Source organism: Sceloporus occidentalis, unplaced genomic scaffold (assembly GCF_023333645.1).
Source record: "Sceloporus occidentalis isolate IW3139 unplaced genomic scaffold, rSceOcc1.0.p SCAF_20, whole genome shotgun sequence".
Lineage (NCBI taxonomy): Eukaryota > Metazoa > Chordata > Lepidosauria > Squamata > Phrynosomatidae > Sceloporus > Sceloporus occidentalis.
In genome coordinates, this window is record NW_028317000.1 from 10,759,782 (window position 1) to 10,773,947 (window position 14,166).

Sequence of the window (14,166 nt, forward strand, 5' to 3'; positions counted from 1 at the left end):
CTGCTTCCTGGGTCAGAGGTCAAAAGATGCCCAGTGATGGCGGCCCTGTTTCAGGGAACAGCCTGGGCTGATGCCAGAGCCTAGTTTTGGGACCGAGGCTGTGCTTTCTTTGGGGCAGCAGCCTCCAGGGCCCAACGTTTGGCTTTAAGGGGGCCTTGAGCCCCACAAAGCGGGGAAAAGACCCTCCCCTGACTGTCCACAAGACAAAGAGACCCCCTCTTTGCTCCTCTGGGGCCCATTGAGAGGCCCTTCCCGCCCATTTCCTGGGGATGGAGGGGGCTCCTGACCCACCAAGCCCCCTCTGCTGACACCCCCTTTGCCCAAAGGGACAGGGAGCCAACAACCCCACGAAGAGAGGAGCTCTCCTTCTCAGAGAACCCCCAAACCCCATGCGCTTGGTGGTGCTGTGGGGGCAGCCCAGAAGCCATGGGGCACCTGCTCTCCCTCAGGCCAGGCCCAAGGAGGGCCCCTCGGCGAGGAGAGCAGCCCCTGGGCAACCCTGGCAGCTTCGACGAGCTCCACCGGAAATGCAAAGGTAAGTATGCATAAGAAATCATAATCACAATACAGAGATATGGAAGGTACTGCATTAAGGGCGGAAAAATGAAATGCACAGATATAGGATGGGCCTACGGCCATACCACCCTGAACACGCCCAGTCTCCTCTGATCTCGGAAGCTAAGCAGGGTCGGGCCTGGTTGGTACCTGGATGGGAGATATAGGATGGGGGACCCCTGGCTGAGTGAAACTACATGCGAAAGGGATCTAGGAATCCAAGTAGACCACAAGTTGAACATGAGTCAACAGTATGATGCAGCAGCAAACAAGGCCAATGCGATTCTAGGCTGCATCAATAGAAGTATAGCAGGGACGTAGCCAAGGGGGGGGGGGTTCTTGGGGTCCGGACCCCCCCTTCCATTAGAAAAATGAATGGTGTGTGCTGCTGCGCCGCCGCACTCAAGCCCCATTATAATGCTGGCACTTAGTCTGGACCCCCCCCTTCCCAAAATCCTAGCTACGTCCCTGAGTATAGTATCAAGAGAAGCAATAGTGCTGCTCTATTCTGCCTTGGTCAGGCCCCACCTGGTTCTGGGCACCACAATTCAAAAAGTATGTTGAGAAGCTGGACAGTGTCCAAAGGAAGGCCACCAAAATGGTGAAGGGTCTGGAAACTATGCCCTATGAGGAGCAGCTTAAGGAGCTGGATATGTTTAGCTGGAGAAGGGAAGGTAAGAGTTGATAGGACAGCTCTGTTTAACTATTTGAAGGCATTACTGATACCTTTCTTGGCCAACCAAAATGCGCAATACGCTTGTTGCAAGCTTTCGAAGCTCCATGGGCTTCTTCGTCAGGCAAGATGCTTCAAACCAAACAAGAGAAGAAGAAAAACAATTGAGATGTTAGATTTGTGAGATGTTAAGCCTTTTCTGTCAGAGAGCTCTGGTGCCGCAATAAACTACAATTCCCAGGATTCCCTAGCACTGAGCCAGGGCAGTTAAAGCGGTCTCAAACTCGAACTGGGTTATTTTTATTTTGCAGCGTTTGAAGTAAGCGGAGGGGAAGGAGAGTAAATTGAGACATTTTAAGAGCAGCTGAAAAGGTGGGAGGTCAGAAAATTATTCAGGGCTCTCCCTAGCAGCTGGAGGGTATGCATTTCAAGAACCAGAATTCAAAGAAATAGCCTTAATCTGTAGAATCAGTACATAGAGAGATCTTGTAGCACCTTTGAGACCAACTGCAAGAAAGAAGTTGGCAGCATGAGTTTTCTTAGACTTCAGTCTACTTCCTCAGATGCATTATGAGGAATAAGCATTTCAAAGCTCCATGATTTCTTCATCAGGTGAGTTGTTACAAACCAAACAGTGGAAAGAAAAACAATTGGGAGATGTTAGTCAGATGCTTGCATGTTGTAAAGATGTTATGATGGGGAGGATATCTTTTGCAATTGCAGGCATCGGAGATTTTCAAAGTCCAGGAAATGTAAAGTCCATTTGCATCTCAACAGGGACCCCTCTTTTGCAATCCAATATGCCTCCATTCCAGTGAGGTCACAGGCCTCTTTGTAGGCAGAGAACAATGGATTCCCCAAGAAGTGTCCATGTTTTTGCACCAGGAACATTTTGGTGGCATAGAGGTAAAACATGTGAATTCAGTCCAAATTTAAGAAGAAGAAAAATTACCTTGGTTGACCATCCCAGTCCACAGGCTGCTCTTCATGGTTTCCCTGTTGCAGCTACAGTATGGTATCTCACAATACAAAAAACACGCAGGGGTAGTTGTACTGGTCATTGGTGACCAAAATGAGTTTGCGCTCTGTGTATGCCTCCCTCTTCCATTTTGTTCCACTCTCTTACTTGCTCACTTATATGAAAAACAGCAACTCCTGTTTGCTTTTCCACTTTTACCATCTGAATGCTGAGAGCTCCCTTATTAAGGGAAGGGGAAGATTATGAGGCATGAAAAGGTTTTCCCACCCACCGTTTTGGACTATCCTCCCCAGAAAGGCCAGCTTTAATGTCTTTGGAGTCAGAACGAGACATTTCTGTTTTCGCAGGTACTTTAAACTATGGTTTAAGTGAATAATTCTTACTTACAATTCTATACACATATGCACTTAATTCTGTTTTATTTTTATTGTCATCATGATTTATTTTTACTTTTGTTCTGTGTTATAACCATAAATAGGGTAAGCTTACTTAGTGTTCTCCAGAAGTTATTGGGAGTAGCTCCCAAGGCTGTGGCCAGCATAGTCAATATTGAGGGATGATAGGAATTGCAGTTGCCCAAACAAAATGTGTCCTGATTGAAAAATATGTATGGAATTTGCTACTACTAACAAGGCAATCTAAGAAGGAGCTAGTATACCAGTTGCTACTTAAGGACAGTTAGAAATAAATAAAAATGAACCTTTAAGCACTGTTTGACTTTCTTTTCTCAACCCCATCATGCTAGAAGTCTTCCCCCAGCAGATGGAAGGAGTCAAACTTATCATAAATAAATCTTTCAGTAGCCATTTTCAGGTATGTATCCTTGTTACTGTTAACTATTCTAGATTTTGGTATCATGTTCTGCAAAGTACATAATTGAGGCTATCATGGTGGAGCAGGGGGGATGGATGATGGAGGGACAGAATAGGAGTGAGTGTAGGGTGGTGGTGATTTTTTAAAGAGAGAAAGCAAGTTGGCACTGTGCTTCCTGCCATTTCAAAAGCTGCAGATCTGGAGATTCTGCCTCTCAAACTTTCTGACTATTAATATTCTTCTCAAGGGGAAGGAAAATATTTCTACTGCAAAGGGGATAGTCTGGTTAAGAAAAATCTTCTGCCCTAGCTACTTAACGTTGTTGCATGTCATCTTTCTCCAGGTGACTCACACCATTCATATGAGTACAATTGGCCAATCAAGCTACCACTTCAGTACAACGTATGCAGGTGACCAGCAGCTAGGCCCAACAGAGGTGAGTAGAAGACATTTTATGACCAAGGTGGAATGGAGAAGAAGGGATATGAGAATTGCCCTGCATAATTCTAATTCCTGTGGAAGATATATCAGCCCAAAATCATGAAGGAAATAGAACATGGATTTTCCAGTTCCAAACATGGGTGAGGTGTGCAGAAGGTTGTTGTTATGGGCCTACAAGTCATTTCTCCCTTATGGCGACCCTAAGGCAAACCTGTCAGGTAGTTTTCTTGGCAAGGCTTGGTCAGAGTTGGTTTGCCATTGCCTTCCTCTGAGGCAGAGTGTGAATTGCCCAAGATCACCCAATGAGTTTTTATTATCAAGCTGGGATTTGAACTCTGGCTTCCCAAAGTCTTAGCCCAGCACTCAAAACTATACCACACTGACTCTTCATGCTGACAGTTGGAAGGATATTTTTAGCATCTATGAATGTACATGCAACACACTAGTGCTGTTTTTAGTGACTGAGAGTGAAATTTTCAGTGACTCTGGAGAAGAGTGTATAGGGGCAAATCCCAGCAGTGGTTTTCAGTCAAGAAAGGTTTAGTGAGAGCAGGGGAGATGGAGGAGGTGAACGGCTGTATGAAGGTCACACAATTTTCATCCCTATTGTGAAAATATACTGGTTCTCTTACAGCAATCTCTGTGTTCACTGGCTGTCCAATTGATTGTTGATTGAAAAAGCTTATACTGTAGGAAACCAGTTAGTTTCTTGCAGCAAGGACAATAGCCATGTGATTCTTGAAAGCCTAATATTGGCCTGATACAGACAGGCCAAAATAAAGCTGCTTCGAGTCACTTTGCAAATATGCTTTTTAAATGATACATGTGTCCTTTGGTGCAGCTTCCAGACTCTTAGGATGCATGCATCATTGAAACACCATACCTCCAAAGTGACCTGAAGCAGCTTTATTTTGGCCTGTCTGTATAGGGCCATAGCTACCCTTTTGACAGCCACATTAAGCCACTAGCTTGGTGATAGGTTTGCAAGTCAGGCATGCCTGCCCTGCCTCTTTCCTAGCTTTCAGAATCCAAAGGGTGCTTAGCAATGGCGCCTCTTCATCCTGGAGAGAAGTGACCAGTGGGGTGCCACAGGGTTTGATTCTTTATCAATGACTTGGATGAAGGAATACAGGGCATGCTTATCAAATTTGCAGATGACATCAAATCATATTAGGGGGATAGCTAATACTCCAGAGGACAGGATCAAAATTCCAAATGACTTTAATAGATTAGATTAGAAAGCTGGTCCAAAATTAACAAATGAATTTCAACAGGGAAAAATATAAAGTACAGCACTTAGGCAGAAAAAAATGAAATACAGAGATGGGGGATACATGGCTTAGTACATGTGAAAGGAATCTAGGCGTCCTAGCAGACATCAAGTAGAATATGCATCAGCAGTGTGCTACCAAAAGCTAAAATAAAATAAAAAGCAAAGTGGACTATTTCACCCTCTCTTTCTCTTGCTCCTCATGCCTATAATTACACATTGTTGGCAGACTTTCTGTAGTGATGGCTCCATCTTGAACAATACGCTGACACTGAATATCCCAGTTGATCTTGACTCTAGCTTTCTGGCTCATTTTTCTCCCTCTTTCCAATGTAGGTGTTTCCAACACTTATTGGGGATATTAACAATGTTGGCAGCCTCAGTGCTCAAGTGCTGTACCTTCTAGCTGACCAAATACGAACAAAGGCTGTATTCCAGGTAATGTTTCTCTTGTGATTGTTGCAAGGAGGGCTATTCAGTTGTTGTGCTTCCCCCTTCTGCCATCATGTTCTGGAATGGTACAGTCCAAGCATAGGTGTACCACTTCTGTCAAAACTAGGCTGAAAAACCTATTGTAAATACATCCATGCTCACCTCTTGCCCCATTTATGAATTTGTTCCAGACTCAGCAGTCCAAATTTGTGACTTGGCAGTTTGATACAGAATACCGTGGAGATGACTACACAGCCACCCTAACACTGGGAAATCCTGACTTGATCAGCGAGTCGAGTGAGTGAGTGCCAGTTTTTTACAGGGGTTTAACTACTTGCATTGTGTTTGTCTTTTACTTTCCTTTTGTTCTTCAGCATCCTGCTATGCTCCTTAGTTGCCAGGTAAACCAAGGAGGGAGGCAAGGAAATGGAAATAATTGTGTATGTATTAGTGATGTGCCTCTACATCATATTTATTTCTTTTGTGAGAACAAATAATGAATTCACTTTCCCACACAATGTGAAAACTGTGCAGGGAGAGTTTTCCACAATGGATTCCTGCCCCCACCCCATGGCCACATGGCCAGAGGAAGATGGAGGGCAGCCAAGGATTGTCCAGCTGTGTTCTGATCAATAGTGCAAGCATTTTCTAGGGTCCTCCAGTGTACTTGGAGGATGATGTTGTTGTGCATGTGGCTACTAGGTGGGTGATCCTCTGCTGGCCCTGTTGGGTAGGGAACAGGAAATTTGTGAGGAAGACCTACCTAATTTGCCTCAATTCTAGGTCTTTGAGCCAGGGCTTCTTGTCAGGGTAAGGGTGGGGGCATTAAGAGTTGTCCTCCCTGGGGTTTCTTGACCTCCCCAAGAACTCCACCATTTTTATCACATGAATCTTTGGAAATTCTTCCTACATGTTGTGTGTGTAGATGTAATGGGCAGGTTGCCCCACCTGGCTTCTCTAGGAACATGAGTGTGCTTCAGAGACTCTTGAAGGCACACTCAGAGCACACTCTGGTTACACACTAGTCTCTAATTCCACCACTGAAATTTGGCAACAAGCCACATCTTTGATTTTTTTGGTGACCTTTAAAAGTAACAGGAAATCCTTAATTTAAAGAGTTTCCTATGGCTTCTTGCTATCCCATCAACATTTTCTGTATGTGAGAAAGTAGACATTATAAGCATAGCAAAAGAAGAACAACTGGCTACCTGTTCCAGTTATTTCTCCCCTCTTACTTTTTGCCAGTCAATTAGGAAGGAGGTCAAGAGAGAAAATTGACAGTGATGGCAAGTAAACACAGAAAGGGAAGATAAAGCAAAGATGTAGAAAGGGGAAGCCTGTGACTCCCTTCCCTGAAGTGGGATATTTTTTTTACTCTTTTAGCTTTGTCTGTCTGAGGAGAATTTCTTGAGAACTGTCAACAGGCAGAGCTCTTCAAGGCAAGTCTGATTGCAGCCAGTCTTCCATTTCTCTAGCATAAGCATTCCCCTATAAAAGGAGAATGGAATCTTACCAAGGAGGGCAAACACCAAATTAGTGTTATCCAAAAATGTGGCCTCTTGTTGAGAAGTCCAACTTCGTGGGCTTCAACCACCACTAGAGAAGGATGGGATTCCTATAGGCCTGTCACCTAGAAATTTACAACAGACAGGGACAGGACCTGTTTAATGTAGCAGCTATCTCTAATACGAGACAGAGCACCACAGCTTTATGTCACATGCAGCCAGGTCTATAGAAGGAAGGAGTAAAAAAGCTGTAGCCACTTGGGTGGGGAAGGCTGCTAAAGGCCCTTTTGTAAGGTTGCTAGAGTGAAAATTGGATGTGGCTCTTGTACCTTTCATGGTTGTGAAGAAGGAATTTCAGCAGATGTTGCTTGTTATCTGGTTGTGTGACAAGCAACACCTCCTGAAATACCCTCTTGTGTGTTGTTAACTGCCTTGAGGTCGGCCCTGACTCATGGTGACCCTATGAATGAGACATCTCCAAGACCCCCCCATCCTCCACTGCTCTGCTTAGGTCTTGTACATTCAGGCCCATGATGTTCCTGGTTGAGTCTAGCCATCTGGCATGCAGTCTGCCTCTCTTTCTACTACCTTCCACATTTCCTAGCACTATTATCTTTTCTAATGAATCATGCCTTCTCATGATGTGGCCAAAGTACGACAACCACAGTTTCATCTTGGCTTCCAGGGAGAATTCAGGCTTGGTTCAAGGACCTATTACTTCATCTTTTTGGCCCACAGTATCCTCAGCTCTTTTCTCCAGCATCACATCTCAAATGAGTTGATTTTCATCCTGTCCATCTTCTTTATTGTCCAGGTCTCACATCTGTACATGGAGATAGAGAATATGTTGGCTTGGGTGATTCTAACTTTAGTGTTCAGTTGTATACATTTTAGGATCTTGTCTAGTTCTTTAATGTCTGTCCTTCCCATTCCTAGACTTCTTCCGATTTCTTGACTGCAATCTCTGTTCTGATCAATATTTGATCCAAGGTATGAGAAATCTTTGACTATTTCTAGTTCCTCATCATCTAGGTTGAATTTATGTAGATCCCCCATGGTCATTATTTTTGTTTTTTTATGTTCAGCAGGAAGTCTGCTTACAACCATTAGAGGTACAGGAGCCCACTCTAGTTTTCACTTTGGCAACCATACCCTTCAACAGTTCAGCAGTTGGCGATTCCTCTTGAGAGAAACCATTGCACTGACCTGACCCAGGCTTTCCACACAATTCTTGAGGCCCAATACTCCATTGTTACACTGTGAACAATAGAAACTGTGACCTTTCCTGACTGTTCCTGTAGATCTGGGTGGGGGGCAACATATGGCCCTCCAGATGTTTTTGCCCACCCCTTCTTTAACTTTCTCATAGGCAATAAGTGCCTCCACATGTTTTGAACTAGAGCTTCTATCATCCTTACCAAGCATAACCAATGGGGAAGGATTCTGGGAGGTTATGATCTGGAACATCTGATGGGTAGTAGGGGCTGAAACCCTTATGTTAGTTTTGTCCCTTTCTGTAAATGCTTATGTCATGACTCTTTATTTGGAGGGGATGGTCTGTTATCTAGTAATATGCTAATAGCTTCCAAGTGATTGTATGCATCTCTTATTAAGGAGTGGGCAATATGTGGCAACCCAGATGCTGATTGCAACTCCCATCAAGCTTAATCAGCACAGGCAGTGGACAGGAATGATGAGCATTGCAGTCTAATAGCATCTGAAGGGACAGACGTTCTCCACTCCAGTTTTAAGTGGATGAGGAAAAGGCAGGGCCACTTTATGAGCAATGAATGTTGACTGTGTGTCCCTCTCCACAGTTATTGTAGTTGCACATTTCCTGCAGAGTGTGACGTCACGGTTGGTCCTAGGGGGTGAAATGGTGTACCACCGGCGACTGGGTGAAGAGGGTGCCATTGTCACCCTAGCTGGGAAATACACAGGTTGGTCTCTTTTGCTAAAAAATTAGAATGTATACTCTTAAGAGAGAGCCCCCTCCTTCCCACACACCCCTCTGTTATGTTCTGCCAATATCTGTGTAGTTTTATTTTTAAAAAAGAACTTTCTCAAAGATTCAATTTCTATCATAAAATGATAATTCAAGGAGCTGTCACATAAAGACTCAGCACACTAAATTTTTTTTACTCAACTGGATAATGTCAGTAAGGGGCAAGGTAAACCCTGCAACACAGATCTGAATTTTAAATGTCAGATGAGGCTTTTAAAAAACTAAGTTTAAAAAAAAACTTTGTTGTTTTTTTGGGAGGGGAATCCTCTGGAAAAAAGCAGAAGGAAGTGGGAGGAGAAAAAGGAAAACAAATAGTATGGTGCAGTGACCAGGACTGGAGACCTGGGTTTAAATTACCACTCTGCATGAAGTTCATTGGGTGACTTTAGGCCAATCGTTTTCCTTTTCAGCCCAGCAGACTCCGCAGGGCTGTTGTGAGGATAAAGTTGGTAGGAAGATCACCATGTGTATCTTTTGAGTAGCAATAGCAAATACATTTCTCTACTGCTTATCAGTGAACTAACACTCCCTAAGTGGTTTACAATGTGTAAGCCAATTGCCCCCAATATGCTACTCATTTTACCAACCTACGAAATGATGGAGGGCTGAGTGGACCCTGGAGCCCTGTCTGTGATCAAACTCACAATCTTGTGACTGTGAGTGGCTGCAGTGCTGGCATTTAACCATGGTGCCACCAGGGCTCCTCAAAGCAGCACCTTGGAGAGAAAGCAGAATATAAATGTAACTCATAAATTATTTAAAAAATAATTTATTAGACTTCTAGCTTTTTGCACCATTAAACCACTGTGAAAGAAACTATTCAGCAGGCAGATGCTAAAATGGGTGGGAAAGATGTGTCTTTCCAGGTGTTGTTGGACTGCAGCTCCCATCAGCCCAGCCAGTCAGACAAGGGAGAGGCTATTGGGAGTTGCAGTGCAAGGACATCTGGAGGGCTACATGTTCCCCATCTGATGTAATATTCCATGTAAACTATTAAGAGTTCGTATGCAATATTGTAATAGGAGGAAATGAACTTTGAATGTAAGCGACTCCAAACTGGACACTCCCCTTTGGCACTTCTTAGCTAGAAAAACAAAATTTGGGTGGAGGCTATATCACAAATGTGTTCCAGTGCTACAGTCTTTCCTTCTTCCCCATTAATAATGCCCCAATTTCAATGTGCTTTTTTCTCCTTTTAGCTCTCAAATGGATAGCCACACTTAACCTCGGCTATGGTGGTGCACATGCAAGCTACTACCATCGGGCCAATGACCAGGTGAGGCAAACAAAAAGTTTTCTTCTCCCCACATCTCCTTAGTTGCTTGATCCCAACAACTTGTTAAGTCCAACATCCTTAGTTTTTTGTGGGTATTTCGGGCTATGTGGCCATGTTCTAGAAGAGTTTATTGCTGATGGTTCGCAAGCATCTGGCTGGCATCTTCAGAGAATGTTGACCTGGTGTGTGTGTGTGTGCACACACACACACACACACACACATACTGTGTGACCCTGGGTGCCGAGGAGTGATTCCTGTGTTAATCTGTGTATTGTTCTGTTGTTGATGGCAGAGCCTCAGGGTGGGAGGATATGCAAAAGAGGATTAATGTCTGCTAATTGGTGATCATTGTCTGCTGGGGGAGCCTCTGACCCTGAGTGGTTTCTCATTTGCATTTGCTGAGTCCTGCTAGCCAAACTTTATTTACTTTGATGGTTTCTTCTTTCCTGTTGAAGTTGTCCAAGTGTTTGTGGATTTCAATGGCTTCCCTGTGCATTCTGACCTGATAGTTGTTGGCATGGTCCAGAATTTCAGTGTTTTCAAACAGCATTTTGTGCCCAGGATGGTTTGTAATGTGTTCTGTTACTGCTGATTTTTCTGGCTTACCCAGTCTGCAGTGTCTCTCATGTTCCTTGATTTGTGTTTGGACACTGCATTTGGTGGTCCCTATGTAGACTTGTCCGCAGCTGCATGGTATGCGGTAAACACCTGCGGCTGTGAGAGGGTCTCTCTTGCCCTTTGCTGATTTTGGATTTTCTTGGTCGGTTTATAAACCATTTAGAGGTTGTGGCCACATAGCCTGAAAAACCCACAAAAAACTATGGATGCTGGCCATGAAAGCCTTCAACTTCACATCCAACATCCTTATTTCACTTCTTTGCAGATCCAGGTTGGGGTGGAATTTGAGGCAAACACTCGACTGCAGGACACAAGCTTTGCTTTTGGTTATCAGCTCACATTGCCCAAGACCAACATGGTTTTCAGAGGTAGGTGAGCCAGCAATAGGGGATGTTCACCTTGGAGGAAGTTGTTTTGGACTGATACCCAGTAAATGATACTGAATTGCAAGTTCCATCAGCCCTATCTAGCTAAGAACAGCTAGAGGGTCAGAAGTTTCCCATCACAGCTTTGAAGCCTTTAACAGGCCCTTCCTCCCATAAACCTGTGTTTATTGCCTGTTATAGAGCTCGAAATTTTTTTTAACTTTTGGGCTATAATTCCTAGACTCCCCATTGGACACATTGTTTGGGAATTCAGAGCATTGTGGTCCACAGTTACCAAGCTCTGTTCTGTTGGCTTCTCATGGGTGGAAGGCTGTACTTTCCCCCCTTATAATTGTATTCCATTTTCCCTGAACTCAGTTCTAAAGTTGTTCCAGACAAAATGTTCAGCATTTAAACTTCTGCCTCTTCAAACATAATCATTTAAAAGTGTTGATATCTTATAAGCAAACTATAGTGAAGTTGTTAATGTGATATTGAAATACATTATAATCATGGCAACAGTATTTTCTTTGTCTTGAGAACCAGTTTGGGCATGATGAAAATGCAGTCCATAAATAAATTGATTGGCTATGAGTGGATAGGACCATATTTTCAGACAGAGGAGAGGATTTCTAGTCTCTTGTCTCCTCTTTTTTGTATTTCTCAAAGTGTGAATACTTTACTAAGACCAAGACTGAGGCTCCAAAGCCTTTCAAAGGTGGATAGAAAACAGGTAGAGGAGAATCCTGAAAACATTTGTTGTCTGATGAGAAGCTGAGATGGGTCTTGTAAATTGTGGGGAGGCTAGTGTTGCTTTTTGAACCTTTCATTTTCCTCTCCCAAAGGTTTCCTGGACAGTAACTGGTGTGTGGGAGCTGTTCTGGAGAAGAAGCTGCCACCTCTGCCTGTCACCCTGGCCTTGGGTACCTTCCTCAACCACTGGAAGAATCGGTTCCATTGTGGGTTCAGCATCATTGTGGGCTGAATGCCCTGGGAGCTTGTCTCCGCCATGATAGAGGCATTGGGATTAAACAAGTGTGATACTGCTCGGTAGGAGGGACCTGGCTGCATGTGTGTGTGTGTGTGTGTGCAGGTACATTGGGGCAGCTCACCCCAAACTGTTTTGCAGCAGGCAGTGGTGATATGAACCCTGCTGTACCTTGTGTCTGAGAGTGTCAACACTGCAACCCTGCCTTCAGGAGGCCTATCATTTTTTTTTTCTTTTTGATATTCAAAATGATATTTGATGTTGGAGAATACCCCTTGCTCCTGAGACGTGGCTCTGGATCATGTGCTAATTGGTTTATGCAAGACATTCATTGCAGCAGGGATTCTGATGCAGTGGCAGGGCGGGTTGCAATAGCTCTCTTCGCAGAAGAACAGATGCCTTTATTTACTAAGGCTGGGGGCTATTGGCCACAGTATTTCCAAATGGATTTAGCAATCATTGTTGTCACTGCCCCAGGTCTGTGTCAAAGCTCTGAATTTCAGAGGCCACAATCAGGGTAATAACCACCTGGCATGCCATGGTGAATTTGTGGGCACTGTGCCACATGGCTTACCTAGGACTGTGATGAAGACAAAGACTGTGGCTTCAGTGTAATGGTTACTTGGAATCCAATTAAAACCATGTTTGGGGGGTCCATCACCCCCTCAAAAACAAAGAAATGTCTCATTTGCAGTTATTTGATAGGAACCTAGAGTTCTGTTTCTTGATGTTTATATTTAACCAGCTGCCTTGAACCGAAACACTTCATGTGGACATGTATGTCTAATCTCTTAATAAGTCTAAATGTGTTGATTGACGATGTCAAAGAGAAATCAACACAGCGGAAGAAAAGTAACTCCAGTCATTTTAAAATGTTTATTACTGAAATGCTATAAAGGGGGTAGGGGAAAGCACCCCTGCTGCAAAGCATAACAGTTTGGTGTATCAAATTACAGCGCTCATGCACTCAAACAAATTGGTGTTAGCAGCATCTGAATAGCTGATGCGCAGTCACTTATCAAGTTTACCCCATTTCCCTTGAAATTACAATAATAATATATGTTTCCATCTCTAGATTAGCATACGGCCTTCTTAACAAGGCGAGCTTGTATGTAGAGAGATCTTGGGAAATGTCTAACAATTTGTAAGCTACTCTGATAGCCTTTTGGCTTAAGAGAGCGAAGTATAAATAAATAAATAAATAAATTATTATTATTATTATTATTATTATTATTATTAAACTAACTGAAATAAAGAAGTTGGCAGATAGACTTCAGTCTACTTCCTCAGATGCATATAACATAACATGCATCTGAAGAAGTAGACTGAAGTCTACAAAAGCTCATGCTGCCAACTTCTTTCTTTCAGTTGCTCTCAAAAGTGCTACAAGATCTCTCTACATACCGATTCTACAGACTAACACGGCTATATCTATAAATTCTACCACTAAGGTGAGCTTGTGACTGTCTACCAACGTCAATCTGTTTGAAGGGTTCTCACCAGAGGCTGAAAAGCCATAAGCAAAACCTAGAATCAGAGTTTGAAGAGACCACAAGGGCCATCCAGTCCAATCCCCTGCCATGCAGGAATACAGTCAACGCACTCCTGACAGATACCATCTGACATTTGTTTAAAAACCTCCAAAGAAAGACACTCCACCAGATTCTAAGGCAGCATATTGCACTGTGAAATAGGTCTTACTGTCACGAAGTTCTAAATGTTTAGGCAGAATCTCTTTTCTTATAGTATGAGAAGTAAAAATCTAGTTAACAGGCAAGACAGTGCTGAGATGGCTAGGAGGCAGTGTGCTATATCTTGCAATATGCTATGTTTTGGTACCTATACAGATTCCACCTAATGATTGATGTTGTAAATGTTGAAGTGGAGGCACTGAACCTGTTAAAGATAGTTTTCCCATGACATGAATGTCTAGTCGTAACCGACTGTAGTGGTCGGTGCTCATCTCTGTTACTAAGCCAAAGAGCCAGCTTTGTCCAAAGATGACTCCAGAGGTTATGTGGCCATCTTGTCCGCACAGAGTGCTGTTGCCCTCCCACCAAAGTGGTAACTATTTATCTACTTGCTTTTGCATGCTTTCAAACTGTTAGGTTGGCAGAAGCTGGGACTAGTGACAGGAGCTCATCCCATCATGCGGCACTTGGGTCTCGACTACCAACCTTCCGATCGTCAGAATTAGTATCTGAACCACTGTTACCACAATTATATTTCCAAGGGGAGTCCAAAAT

At 43.5% G+C, this 14,166-nt stretch overlaps 1 protein-coding gene across 3 annotated transcripts in view; it reads left to right on the plus strand.

Annotated features, from left to right (window-relative positions):
- TOMM40L (translocase of outer mitochondrial membrane 40 like) overlaps positions 1-14,166 on the plus strand; it is a 16,624-nt gene continuing 2,458 nt past the window's right edge. Inside the window, exons 1-9 of one of the 3 annotated variants that reach the window (XR_016272100.1) lie at positions 1-535; positions 2,953-3,020; positions 3,364-3,456; positions 5,068-5,169; positions 5,355-5,460; positions 8,486-8,608; positions 9,873-9,949; positions 10,833-10,935; positions 11,778-11,982. Coding sequence is in view for 2 of the 3 variants with exons in the window: in XM_089482752.1 (XP_089338878.1) it covers positions 427-535; positions 2,953-3,020; positions 3,364-3,456; positions 5,068-5,169; positions 5,355-5,460; positions 8,486-8,608; positions 9,873-9,949; positions 10,833-10,935; positions 11,778-11,917 (921 nt within the window). In the remaining variant the exon portion in view is untranslated. Of the gene's footprint in view, positions 536-943; positions 2,555-2,952; positions 3,021-3,363; positions 3,457-5,067; positions 5,170-5,354; positions 5,461-8,485; positions 8,609-9,872; positions 9,950-10,832; positions 10,936-11,777; positions 12,601-14,166 lie in introns of those variants that run through there. The other 2 variants (XM_089482752.1, XM_089482753.1) reach the window with 2 other exon arrangements.